We start from the raw sequence: 13,740 nt of genomic DNA on the forward strand, positions 1-13,740 counted from the left end.
ATCACTGACACAGTGGACATAAGTTTGAGCAAACTGGAAAATAGTGAAGGACAGGGAAGCCTGGCGTGCTGCCATCCATGGGGTTCCAAAGAGTCAGACATGACTTAGTGACTGAACAACAACAACAAGATACATCCACTGGAGAAGGGCATGGGAACCCACTGCAGTATTCTTGCCTTGAGAATCCTATGGACAGAGGAGCCTGGCAGGCTACAGCCCATAGCGTCACAGAGAGTCGCACATGACTAAAGCGACTTAGCATGCACACATGCAGATACATCCACATCCCCAAGCAGTTGCTTCTGGCTAATTGGAAAGAGCTCAGCTAAAGTGTGAGTTCAAAACCCAGCTCATCTTTCATCAGCTGAGAGATACTGGAAGTGCTTAAACTCCCGGGGCATTAAATACCTCTCACAACAGCCATCCTTTGCCTGGCCTTAGTAGATTGCAAGAAACAGCAGGGGGTGACCTGGTTCCAACAGCCATGGAGGGTACACAGATGTTATTCCCACCTTCCAGATAAGAAAACTGAGGCTCGGAGTAGTGAAGGTACCTGTTCAAAGTCACATCCTACTGTTTGGGATTCAGATCAGCTCTTTCTGCCTTACCTTGACCTCCTAGAATCAGTCTGCATTAGGCCAGGGTGCTCTGAGCTGGGTTTTTGCGGTGGCCTGGTTGCTGCATCCTGGGGCATGGGTATGAGAAGGACCTGGAATTAACCAGGTGAGCTGAGGAACACCCTCCCTGGAGAGCAGGAGGAGTCAGAGTGAGCTGCCAAAAGGGATTCTTGATGTGCCATATACGGCCACCTCGGGCAGCAGGAGCTCAGAGAGCCTGGTGGCCATGTGCCTTCCTTGAGTGATAGACACACAAGCTTGTAGCTGCAATCAGGTCTTAGATGAGTGACCTGGGGCCCAATATGTCTCCTCTCTGTTTCCTTGTGTGCAGATGGGGTAATGGTCTTTATTTGGGGGAATGTTTCAATGGGCTAAAACTACCTATGAATAGTGACCACAGGGCCAGGTAAACAATCAGAGCTCAATAAATGGTTTTCTTGTTAGACCTGGACTTTGAGAGAAGCAGTGGGGCAGAGTGACAAATCTGGGACGAAACTGGCTCAGAACTTGGCACAGGAGCTCCTAGGTTGGCCTTGACCTCATCTGTTGCTCTGTGGTCCCACAATGACCCCAGATCCCCAAGAGCAGATCCCTTCTGAGAGCCCTGCTCCCGACTGGCAGATGTGCGTACATGCTAAGTTGCTTCAGTCATGTCCAACTCCTTGCAACCCTATGGACTGGAGCCCGCCAGGCAACTCCTGGAGTGGCCTCTGGGTGACAGCGCACTAGGGCCTTGTGTCACATAGCTGTGCCTGCTGTCCAGAGCCTCCGCAGACAGGCCCTCCCTTCCCGGGTGCAGAGGAGGGGGGCGCTGGGCTGCTCCTGAGACCCCTGCTGCTGTCCTAGGACCCCCAGGACACTTTTTGCTCCACGGACCTTGTTTATTTGTTCAGGCTGATAAGCAGGATTCTCTGAGCTCTGGTTGAGAACAGGCAAAGTGCATTGTTCTACAGGCTTTTTTTTCAGATGGATTTGGATTTGGTGGCGTGGTCAGAGCTTGGGGGTGGGGGGCAATGTACGGGAGTTGGGGGAGTTGGCAGTCCCTCTGTTTCCTCCCTGCCCCTCCCTGGGTTTCCTAGCCTGGTGAGGGGCGAGTCCTTGGTTGCTGGAGGATGTTGAAAGGTGACTGCAAACCTTGTCTGGGCCCTGGGCTGTGGTCTCAGGACCCCGGGGCGGGGGTCGGGGGGGTGCAGGTAAGGGATGAGCAGATGCTACTTCCTGGCTCCAGATCTCCTGCTTCTCACCCTCTCTGGAGCCCTTCTTAGGAGACACTGTGCCACACCCATGGACATAATGCCCCTGATGGGCAGTGTAGCGCATGCACCATCTCCTTTAGTCCTTCCCACCCTGTGCGGCCAGGCCCAGAATGATCATGTCTCTTGCCCGGGGTTTGTGGCTAGACCAGGAGTTAGCCCAGGTGACCAAAGGATGTACAAGCTTCACCTCCACACCAAACACCTAAATCTTCGTCCTCAGAGAACAGTTTTGGAGAATTCCCTGGTGGTCCAGTGGTTAGGACTCTGAGCTTGTACTGCCAAGAGCATGGGTTTGATCTCTGGGTGGGGAACTAAATTCCCTTAAGCCACAAATTTGCCCTCCTCACAAAAAACAGATGAGAGCATTCATTTGTTCATTGACTCCCTCATTCGACAGATCCTTTGGAGGCCAGTGATGGGCAGGATCTGTGTTAGGCTCTGCATACAGACTTTCCCCCAGCAGCTCACAAGGAGACTGACCATTAAATGAGTCACAGTCTTTAGGGGTTAAGAACAGATGGGGGTGATTAGAGCACCATCAAGGGCAGGCACCCGTAGCCTCTGGTGTAGGGCTGGGGCCAGGTCGTGGAAAGCTCCTGGACACAGTGAGCTTTAACACGGGCTCCATTTGTGGATGCACTTAAAGTTCTCACCTGAAGCAACTCTCGCTTTTAAAAAATTAATTAATTAGGTTGTGTCGGGTCTTAGTTTCGTCCTGCAGGATCTTTTGTTGTGGTGCATGGACTCTCTAGCTGCAGCATGAGGGCTCACTCGCTCCAAGGCAAGAGGGATCTTCATTCCCCAACCAGGGATCGAACCCATGTCCCCCGCATCACAAGGTGAATTCTTAACCACTGGATCACCAGGGAAGTCCCTGAAGCAGCTCTCTTGTTTATGCTGTCTTGATCACAGCACTGTCGACATTGGGGCCAGGTCATTCTTTGTTGTGGCTGCATTGTAGGATCCTGAGCACTGTAGGACATTCAGCAGCATGCCTGGTCTCTACCCACTAGTGATGATCAAGAGTGTCTGCAGGGCTTCCCTGGTGGCTCAGTAGTAAAGAATCCACCTGCTGATGCAGGATACACAGGTTTGATCCCTGGTCCAAGATGATTCCACATGCCATTGGAGCCACTAAGCCCGAGTGCCACAACTACGGAGCCTGTGCTCTAGAGCCCGGGAGCTGTAATTACTGAGCCCACATGCTGCAACTAATGAACCCCGTGTGCCCTAGAGCCCATGCTCCTCTGCAAGAGAAGCCACTGCAATGAGAAGCCCGTGCACAGCAACTAGAGTAGCCCCTGCTCACTGCATCTAGAGAAAAAGCCCAGGCAGCAATGAAGACCCAGCACAGCCAAAAATAGATAAATAAAACTAAAAAACATCTGCAGACATTGCCAACTGCTGCTGAGGGATGATATTATCGAGAACCACTGGTCCAGAACAGTGCCTCGTGTGTGTTGAGTGATCCTGCCATGGGGGCCCCACTCACTGTGGGATGAGGGTTAGTCAGTACCAGGTATCGTGTTGGGGATGGATGTTGCATATAGCTCCTGGAGAGCCATAGGGAGGAGGACGCCCAGCCTTGGTTGCTGGGTATGCACAATTAGCCATTTAGGTGAACAACGCATCAGAGCAGCTCTATCGGTTAGCCCATGTCTAACTGACAGGTGGACTTTGCAGTGATGTCCCCACTTTACGGGGGCTTCCCACATGCCACTAGTGGTAAAGAACCTGCCTGCCAATGCAGGAGATGAAAGAGACTCAGTTTCGATCCCTGGGTTGGGAAGATCCCCTGGAGGAGGGCATGGCAACCCACTCCAGTATTCTTGCCTGGAGAATCGTATGGATGGAGGAGCCTGGTGGGCTACAGTACATGGGGTGGAAAAGAGTTTGACATGACTGAAACAATGTAGCATGCATGCTCCATGTTTGGACACAGATCTGTGCTGCAGTCCATGTAGCTTTTTGCTCAAGCAGTGGAGACAAGGGTGGATGATGTTAGAGACTCCATCTCTTTACCTGATACAAATCGCTGTGCCATTTGTGACTGTCCACTCACCACCTGATGTGAAGAGCTGACTCACTGGAAAAGACCTTCATGCTGGGAAACATTGAGGGCAGGAGGAGAAGGGGGAGACAGAGGATGAGATGGTTGGGTGGCATCACCAACTCAAAGGACATGAGTTCGAGCAAACTCCCAGAGATAGTGAAGGACAGGGAAGCCTGGCACGCTGCAGTCCATGAGGTCGAAAGAGTCAGACACGACTGAACTGAGTGACTGAACAACAAGTCAGTGATGAATGTCAAGGATGTCAAGTCTGGTTGGAGCTGTACTTATTAGGCACCTGTTGTATGCCCAGCAGCTTCCCAGGTCCTGAGGTCAGAAAGAAAAAGAGAAAAGCATAATCCAATCATGTGTGGGCCTCCCAGCTGAGCATTGTCACTTTCCTCTGATCTGGTCTGAGAGTCTGGGTGCTTAGCTCTGCTTTGATGTTAAAGCATCACTCTTTTAAAAAATTAATTAGTTAGTTAATTTTTGGCTGTCTAGGTCTTTGTTGCTGTGAGCTGGCTTTCTCTAGGTGCAGCGAGCAGGGGCTACTCTCTAGTTGCAGTACATGGGCTTCTCATTGCGGTGGCTTCTCTTGTTGCAGAGCACAGACTCTCGGCACTCAGGCTTCAGTGGTTGCGGCTCACCGGCCCTAGAGCTGAGGTTCGGTAGTTGTGGTACACGGGCTTATTTGCTCCATGGCATGTGGGATCTTCCCTGACCAAAGATGAAACCCACATTCCCTGCTTTGGCAGGTGGATTCTTAGCCACTGCACCACCCCCGAGGTCCATAACCTCAGTCTTGAGTGTAAGTCCTCTGACGGTAGAATCCAGTTATTGTCTGTTGTCAGACCCCAAGTGTCCAGCAAGACAGGTGTCACGAATGAGAGAACAGACTCTCAGAGCAAAAAACATCTGTCCAAGATTCCTTCTCAGGAACACAGGGGATGGAGCTCTGTCCCAGGGGGAAGCGCACTGTGCTCCGTGATTACTGACATTCAGGCAAGAGCCAAGCCTGGCTTTCCTCCTGTACAGCCTGGGAACGTGGATGCCCCCCAGGGGTTGTGTGTGGGTGTAAACAGCAGGTGATTAGAACAGGGAATAAAATCCAGGTGGAGAGATCAGACAAACCACCTCTGCTGCCCAACCGTTCCCTCCCCAGCAGCGGCATGAATGGCCCCACACCTTCCTGGCCAAGGTGCCCCCTGGGCCGGTTCTCAGCAGAGACCGGGCAGCCCCTGCTGATGCCTTCTCCCCCACCAGGTGCCGTGTTACTCATACGGGCAGAAGCTGTCCAAGCTGGCCATCCTGAGGATCGCCTGCAACTACATCCTGTCCCTGGCGCGGCTGGCCGACCTCGACTACAGCGCCGACCACAGCAACCTCAGCTTCTCCGAGTGCGTGCAGCGTTGCACCCGCACCCTGCAGGCCGAGGGCCGCGCCAAGAAGCGCAAGGTACGCGCCAGCTATGCGGGCAGCAGCCTCTGGGGAGGATGGGGAGGTAATGACCGGAATCCAGGGCGCCTCTTACTCGCATCCAGAGGCTTCCAAAGGGACCAGCGAGACCAGCCTCTTGGAGGCTTGCTGGGATTCACTTCAGTTTCAGGGCTCCTCAGGCCCCTGGGATTGTGTGTGACTCTATTCCTGGGGCTTCCCAGGTGGTGCTGGTGGTAAAGAACCCGCCTACCAATGCAGGAGATGTGAGAGACATGGGTTCAATCCCTGGGTTGGGAAGATCCCTAGAGGAGGGCATGACAACCCACTCCAGTATTCCTGCCTGGAGAATCCCAAGAACAGAAGAGGCTGGTGGGCTACAGTCCATGGGGTGGGAAAGAGTCAGGCACAACTGAGCAACTTAGCACACAGCACACTGGTAACGGGGCTCCTGGGTACCGGGGACAGTCCCCTTGGGCCTGTGTTTGCTCATCACTTAAATGAGGACAGCTTATCTCTGAAGCTCTTTCTGGTCTTACACATTCTGGTGCTGAGTTCCCCACTCAGCCCCTGATTAACATCATATTAGGGGGAGATCTCACGGGCTGGTAACTGCCCAAGAGAGCCCTTTGGTATGTTTTGGGACTATGACTTGGCCTGTGGGTTACCTGAGGCCATGCATTAAGGCAAATCATGTTCATTCATTCATTCATTCTGAAGAGATTCATAGAGCCCCAGCCGTTTGCTGAACCTGCTGGGCAGGAGTATAAAAATGATAAACATGTGGTCCTAGCACCTCCACAGCTCACAGGATGCTCAGAGACCCTCTTGCATCTGGATAAGGGCAGGAGAATATAGACAGGAGGTCCCAGAGGCCTTTGCTGGGGTATGGGAAGGCCAGGCAGGCAGAGGAGGGACAGGGTGCCTTTCCTGCCCAAAGGAGTTAGAAAGATCACCTTTGTGTAAGTGGTGTTTGAGCTGGGACCAGCAGGACAACCAGGAGGTCACTGAGCAGATGAAGCAGGAACAGCATTGGAAACAGAGGGAACAGTGTGTACAAAGCCTAATGTGTTTGGAGAAATATGGGCAGGAGGAAAGGCATTGGTCACAGCTTTGCTTCCCAGGTGGCTTGGCTTCCAGCATTTCCAGTTGAGGGTCATTGCCAGGAATGAAGAGCAGGGCTTGTGATGCAGCCCTCTGGATCTCTGTACACACGAAGCTACAGGGAGAGAGACAGGCTGGGACCCAGTCCGTACCCATAAGAAGGGTGGAGGTGGTTAGAGATGCCTGACTCCCCTGGGCGTGCAGGGATGGGGAGAGCGGCGGGGTTGGGGGCAGGTGACTCTATCACCCTCCATCTGTTCCTTCCTTCCACCTCCTCCTTCCTTCCTGGCCCGCCCTCTCCCCATCCCTGAGCCCCAACCCCCCTTACAAGGAGGCCCTTCTCTGGGTTCTCCAGGCCTTCCAAAGGCCCCTTCAAGAGGCTTCCAGGCAGAGAGACCCTTGTGGACTCTGCTGCCCACAACAGGGAGGAGCCCAGCACATCCGCACCACCAGCCACTGCTGTGTTGATGGCACATTGCAATCCTGGGAGTGATTTAACGTGGACCAATTAGGTGAAATCTTCATCTAGTGGGTGAGAAAGGAAGTACCACTGGCTGCTCGCAGGGCAGCTTTCCTCTGGAAAGTGACACGGATAAATTAAGGGTGTGATTGATGGCTCCATGCAGTGCTCTGTGACAAAGGAGGGTTGTAAACTCTGGGTGAACTTCCCCTGGCATTTGGGCGGTCGGAGGTGTGGATGGGCAGGGTGGGCAGGCCCCATTTCCCCCGTTTATGCCCCTCGTCCCCACCCCCACCCCCAGTCCTCCCCTCACCCACCAAAGGCCAGAGTGCTGCCCCTCCTTCCCTGTTCTGTGGAGCAGAGTGTCCTGGGCTGGGGAAGAGGAGAGACGCTTGGAAGGTGAGAGGAGAAGAAAGGGGAGTGGGGTGACGATGGCCAGCAGAGATGAGTTTTTGGCTTCCCCTGAAATCAGCCCAAATCTAAGACACCTTAGAGCCCATCTGGTCCAGCCTCCGCATTGTCCAGATTGGGAAACAGGTGTTAGATGGTGGGTTAGAGCATCGAACAGGCTTCTCTAGTGGCTTAGACAGTAAAAGAATCTGCCTGCAATGCAGGAGACCTGGATTCAATCCCTGGGTTGGGAAGATCCCCCAGAGAAGGAAATGGCAACCCACTCCAGTATTCTTGCCTAGAGAATCCTATGGACAGAGAAGCCTGGCAGGTTACTGTCCATGGGGTTGGCAAAGAGTCAGACATGACTGAGTGACTAACACTTCACTTTTAAGAGCATAAAACAGCCCTGAGTTCAAGGCCTGGTTCACCACCTACTAGCTGTGTCATTTTGGACCCATTTTTTAACTGCTTCTTGCCTCAGTTTTCTCCTCAGTCAATGGGGATGTGGAAGCATCGGTGATTTCCAAGGCTGTTTGCAGTCTGATTTCCAAGTAGAGATCCTGCCTCACCTCTGAAGGGTAAGGGGACCCTGGCATCCTGTAGCCCCTCCTGCCAGTGGGGTGTCCTGAGGCTGCCATCTCCAGAGGACCATGCCTGGACAACCACCATTACCAAGAGAACTTAGAGGGAGGCATGGGACAGGGTTCTGGAGCTGTTGGGACATCTTCAGGCCCCACTGCTGTGCTGGTAGATTGGCTGATCACAGCATCACCCCATTCCTGCTGTGTGTGCCTTCCTGCATCTCTGTCACCAGGCAGGTAGGTAAGTTTCAAGGTGTCCTCAGGATGGTCTTCAGTGACCGCCAAGTGACCCTGAGTGGCTTGAATTGGCTACTGTTTTGTTAATCAGAACCCCTGGAAATACATCCCTTTATTTGTTCATCCATTTATTGATTCATTCAATGTTTATCAAGCACTGGCAGTGAGTTGTTTGTTGGGAAATCCCAACCTGAGCACATGGGTGCCATGATGGGTGTTAGCAAAGAGATTTGAGCCTCCCAAGTCTCTGTAGATGGGCTTCCCCCATGGCCCAGCAATAAAGAATCTGCTTGCAATGCAGAAAATGCAGGAGACGCTGGTTCTATCCCTGGGTTGGGAAGATCCCCTGGAGGAGGGCAGGGTGACTTACTCCAGTATTCTTGCCTGGAGAATCCCCATGGACAGAAGAGTTACAGTCCATAGGGTCGCAAAGAGTCAGACACGACTGAAGTGACTTAGCATACACACACACACACACACACACACACAATCTCTGTGGACAGAGTATGTGGATGCAGCTGGGCATCAGAGGGTGGGGGTTTCAGATGAAACCCCTGTTACCCATCCCCTGCAGCCACTCAGGGTGACCTGAGGGTTTGGGGATGCAAGTGAGTCAGGCTTACATTCTAATGAAGGATAAAGAAGGGAAGAAACTAAAAAACATTCTGATGTAAGTGACCAACTGAAAGGAAGTCCTCCATAAATGATCACCAACAATCCTGTCGATGGCACCCTGAGCTGTCCCACTCAAGGGTGGCTCCCTCACAGTTCATGTGCCCCAGGGGCTGGGTGACCCTTTTCCAGGATGCCTCCTTGAGAGATTATGCTCTGTGTCCACTGATAAGCTGCCTCCAGGCCTGTGTTAAGAACGGGATTTAAAGTGAACTTGACTTACCCTCTGGGCCCCAAGCTCATCCTTTTGCCCATCCCAGCCTTGCCTTGCTGGGGGTGGGCACCTATATCCCTTGACTGGTGAGTCCTCCATCTCTGGGCCTCACAGGATGTGACTCTGAGGATCCAGGGTCCATCTGGAAGCCCCAGTCATGCAGAGAGGCCCATCGGAGGCTGCCCAGCTGAGAGACAGGTGCGAGGAGTGGAAGGGCTCCGCAGAGCTCAGCTCCGACTCTGGCCGCAGCCAGAGATAACGCGCCTTAAGCACCTGGCTCTGGGCCATGTTTCCGCAGCTCCTGTTTTAAAAGCAGCGACTCCTGGGAGCTTCTTTGGAGGAGGGGAAGAAAGAGCAGCAGAGCTGTTCCACACCTGGGCTGGATCGGCATTGCTGGACCTCAGAATAGGAGAGGACCAGTTTCCCACAATCTAGGGCACTGCCTTCCAGTGATTTGAAGCTATTGAATAAAATAATAGCAACAATAACAACAACAATAATAGCAACAACAAAAGCAATAGCAGCAGCAGCAGCTACTAACGTTGATGGTATAATTTAAGCCCTGGTGATATATGGCCAGTAAGTTCTTATCCCCCACCAAGTTGCTCACAGGCCTCGGGGCTGTTCCCCAGTGACTCAGTGGTAAAGAATCTGCCTACTAATGCAGGAGACTTAGGTTTGACCCCTGAATTGGGAGAATCACCCAGAGAAGGAAATGGCAACCCACTCCAGTATTCTTGCCTGGAGAATCCCCATGGACACACACAGAGAGAAAAGTCAGTCATGGTGTGCTGAGCTCGGGGCAATGATTGGTGACCCCAGGCTGAGACTGTAGCCATCAGTGCCAGCTGGACCGGAAAGGTGGGCTCTGCAATTCTAGAGGCTGCTCCTCACCTGTGGGCGGTCTTCAGCCAGAGGAGGCGCCAAGGCTGGTGTGGCTCCATCAGATCCGCGTTGTCCCCCTTCTGCTGCTGCTTTCTGGGCAGGGAGTGCTTTTGGTGGTGATGGCAGGTTGGAGGGTAGTCGCACTCCTCTTTGGAAGGACATCTCAGGTGCAGACTTCTGTGTTTTGGTGCTGGGGGCAAGCTGAGATGGCACATTGGTTTTGGGGTTAGAAGGTCAGTGGGAGCCGAGAGTGTTCTCTGTCTGGTGTCTGAGCCCAGGCCTCAGACCTGGAGGGACCTGCTGTTTCTGTGGACTCTTCCTGAGCCTTGAAGTGTGGGAGACAGCAACTCCACAATTCCTGTGCCTCCTGTGTCCCCAGAGTGCCCACTGAGCGGTGTTGTCCGAGCTCTGTCCCCCCATCACATATACGGTCACCCTCACTGGGGCTTTGGCTTCTACTTCTCCAAGGTGAGTTGACCCTGGAAGTGATTGCTATGGCCCTTTCTGGTCAGACTTGCCGAGCTGAGGTCACTTCAGCCCCTTGACTATCTAAATGACTAAATGTGTTTTGCTCCCATCCCCTCTGCCCATCACAGGCATTTCACACAGATTTGAAAATCACTCACAGAGACTGTTGGGACCCCAGTGCACCACAAGAATACTGACAATACCTGACGTTCTTAGAGCCTGGTTCACACGCTAAGCGTAGTGCTGGGTGTTTAGTACTTCCGACGGATCACCCCATTGACTCCTCCCTCCCCCCATCCCTTCAAGGTGGAGACTGGTGTTGTCCCCTGCGCGTGAATGCTGTCGCTTCAGTCATGTCCAACTCTTTGCAACCCTGTGGACTGTAGCCCACCAGGCTCCTCTGTCTATGGGATTCTCCAGGCAAGAATATTGGAATGGGTTGCCATGCCCTCCTCCAAGGCATCTTCCCAGCCCAGGGATCGAACCCACATCTCTTATGTCTCCTGCATCGGCAGTCGGGTTCTTTACCATTAGTGCTATCTGGGAAGCCTGGTGTTGTCCCAGGAACAATGAATCCGAGGCTCAGAGGCCTAAGGAACTGGCCAGTAAGAGGTGCCCGGGGGGGCCCCCTGCCCCTTCCCTGTCCTGCCCCCTGAATGGAAATGGGGTGGTGAGAGGAGGTTCTATTTCTACATCCTCTGGGCCATGTTACTGAGTTAAATACCATGTGCTTTGAAAGTCCATGGAGCCCCTCTCTGCTGAGAAAGAAGGGGGGTGGGTGGGAAACCACCATCAAATTCCCTTCTCGTCATAAAAATGGATGCAATTTATTTTTTCTGGCATTCCAATTACATAGACGTTTGTCGCCAGCTGTTTGTTCTAACGTGGAGCATTCTCTCAGCTGCTGTTTCCCCTCTCACATTTGACACCGTGAGTCTACAGGGCTGGCAGGCACTGGGCTGGAGGGCTCGTTTGGGCAGGGAGCCTCCCAGGTTAGGCTGGAGCTGGCTGCCCTGGAACGCAGGACGTGGCCGTCTGATGTTCCCTGGGTGGTCCCGAGGTAGGGGAGAGGCTGGGGCGCTGCTTTCCCCTCTCCTTTCACACTCCCTTCACTTCCTCCCCTCCTCTCCCCTCACTCACAGACCCCCACCCTCCTCCCCACTACACTGTGTGCGAATGAAAACTCAGGGTCTCTGACGGTGAGAAAGAAGCAAAGTCTTCCACTCAGAAAATCACAGAGACCGCGGAAAGTCCCCTCTGATGCTTAAGCCACTACCTCTCAGAGAAGCCCCTGGAGCACCGCTTTGATCCAGGGTACACCCTGGAAACCCCTTGAAAGACTTGGTGGTCCCCCGTCCAGGATGCTATAGGTGGGGGTTCAGTTGAGAGAACCCTACAGTTCTTTTAAGTTTCTGTGCTGCTGTCATTAACTTTAAGGCACATACAACAGGGAGATCCTTGGCAAGACCACAAAGTAGGCGAAGAGTAGGCTTTGGCTCTGCAGACCTGGGTTCGAGTCCTGGCGCTGGTACTTTCTGCCTGTGTGACCTTGGGTGTGTTACCTAACTTCTCTGAGCCCCCGTTCTCACATGTGTAAAGAGAGAGCTTCCATACCTTCCTTGCCGCCTTGCTGGAAGGCTTCAACAACATCCCATAGGAGAAAGGGCTGGCCTTTTCTCAGTGCCAGGAAGGAAATCTCATGAATTTACAGCTCCAAGGTAACAGCTTCATATGGAACCCCAGGAAGGATCATCTCAGGAACAGGCAGTGCCGAGAATGGATGAATGACCAGCCCAAGGTAGCCGAGGGCAAATCATTTTAAATGGGGGATTCCTGTTTGTCCAGCGCTCAGGGCAGAGCTCTGGCCCTGCATCCTTAAAAGGGGTGAGCATCTCACCAGCCCAGAAACTCATGGGCTTTCAAAGTTCATGGGTTCATACCAAAGAACAAGCAATAATGGAGAAGGCAATGGCACCCCACTCCAGTACTCTTGCCTGGAAAATCCCATGGACGGAGGAGCCTGGTAGGCTGCAGTCCATGGGGTCGCTAAGAGTTGGACACGACTGAGCGACTTCACTTTCACTTTTCACTTTCATGCATTGGAGGAGGAAATGGCAACCCACTCCAGTGTTCTTGCCTGGAGAATCCCATGGACAGAGGAGCCTGGTGGGCTGCCGTCTATGGGGTTTCACAGAGTCGGACACGACTGAAGCAACTTAGCAGCAGCAATGCTATTAAACAGACTCACCCTGGTGGCTCAGCAGTAAAAGTATCCGCCTGCCAAGCAGGAGATGTAGGTTCAATCCCTGAGTCGGGAAGATCCCCTGGAGAAGGAAATGGCAACCCACTCCAGTATTCTTGTCTGGGAATTCCCATGGACAGAGGAGCCTGGTGGGCTACAGAATATGGGGGTCACAAAAGAGTTGGACATGACTGAGTGACTGAACACCACCACCAATACCAAAGACCACACTGACTGCGTGGAGAGTTCCCATTGGGTGCCAAGCACCTCCCATACTTTATCTCTACCCCTTTTGCTAACCTTGCACTTTGGCACCACTTCCCCCGTTGCACGGAGGGGAAACTGAGACCACGAGAAGTGCGGTAACTTGCCCAAGGTCTTGCGCTAGAAGCAGTGGAGCCGCTTTGTTTCTTTGATTCCAGTCTCCTAGGGTTTCATTCAGCTCCTGCGGACAGCAGGGCCCTAAAGTCCACGTACTGCCCAGCAGGGTGGCCCATGCCCCGGGAGACCCCCAGCAAATGGGGGTACAGGACCTTGTGGTGTGGGTGAGGGGAGCAACAGCTCTTATGTAAGCAGCCCGGCTGCAACTGCAGCGCGTGTAAACTCCATTTAGCCTCAGGGAGCCAATAGCCCTCCGCCGCTGGGGGTGAAGGGGGGTGGGTTGGTCTGGGGGTGGGGGTGTCAGCAGCCCCGATCCACCCCCACCCTCCCCGCGCCCCCCAGCGCCGCCGCCGCCAGCGAGGCCTGACACCGGGTTAAGTCGCCCGGCGGCCTCTGGCTGCAGCTGGGAGCGCGCCTGGTTCCCATTCGGGCGCTGTGGTTTTGATTAGCTGTTCCGCGAGGCAGGCCTGGTGGCGAAGCCCTGGGAGCTCCGCTGGAACACAGGGTCCCCCGCCCGGCCGCCGCGGCCCCCCCTCCTGGCAGCCCCAGACTCCAGATGTTCCGAGCGCTCGCTGGGAAGGCCTGCTGGCGCCACGGAGGGCAGAGGGCAGGGAAAGCACGCGAGCTGGAAGCCCAAGCACTCAGTCACCGCAGGGCTTGGCAGCCCGCCCAGCCCTCTGCTGGCACATTCCCCAGCTCTCCCCTGGCCATCTGTTCCCAAAAAACCCTTTCAGAGCCTCATCATC

General features: G+C 53.8%; 1 protein-coding gene across 3 annotated transcripts in view; it reads left to right on the forward strand.

Annotated features, from left to right (window-relative positions):
• Positions 1-13,740, forward strand: part of ATOH8 (atonal bHLH transcription factor 8) — a 42,356-nt gene that overhangs the window by 7,952 nt on the left and 20,664 nt on the right. For 2 of the 3 annotated variants that reach the window (XR_015136782.1, XM_086326547.1), the window contains exon 2: positions 5,187-5,378. Coding sequence is in view for 1 of the 3 variants with exons in the window: in XM_086326547.1 (XP_086182673.1) it covers positions 5,187-5,378 (192 nt within the window). In the remaining 2 variants the exon portion in view is untranslated. Of the gene's footprint in view, positions 1-5,186; positions 5,379-7,795; positions 7,893-13,740 lie in introns of all 3 variants that reach the window. The other variant, XR_015136783.1, reaches the window with a different exon arrangement.

The sequence above is a fragment of the Bos grunniens genome, chromosome 11, assembly GCF_055505025.1.
Source record: "Bos grunniens cultivar Pamir isolate PY7600 chromosome 11, Bosgru_T2T1.0, whole genome shotgun sequence".
NCBI classification, from domain to species: domain Eukaryota; kingdom Metazoa; phylum Chordata; class Mammalia; order Artiodactyla; family Bovidae; genus Bos; species Bos grunniens.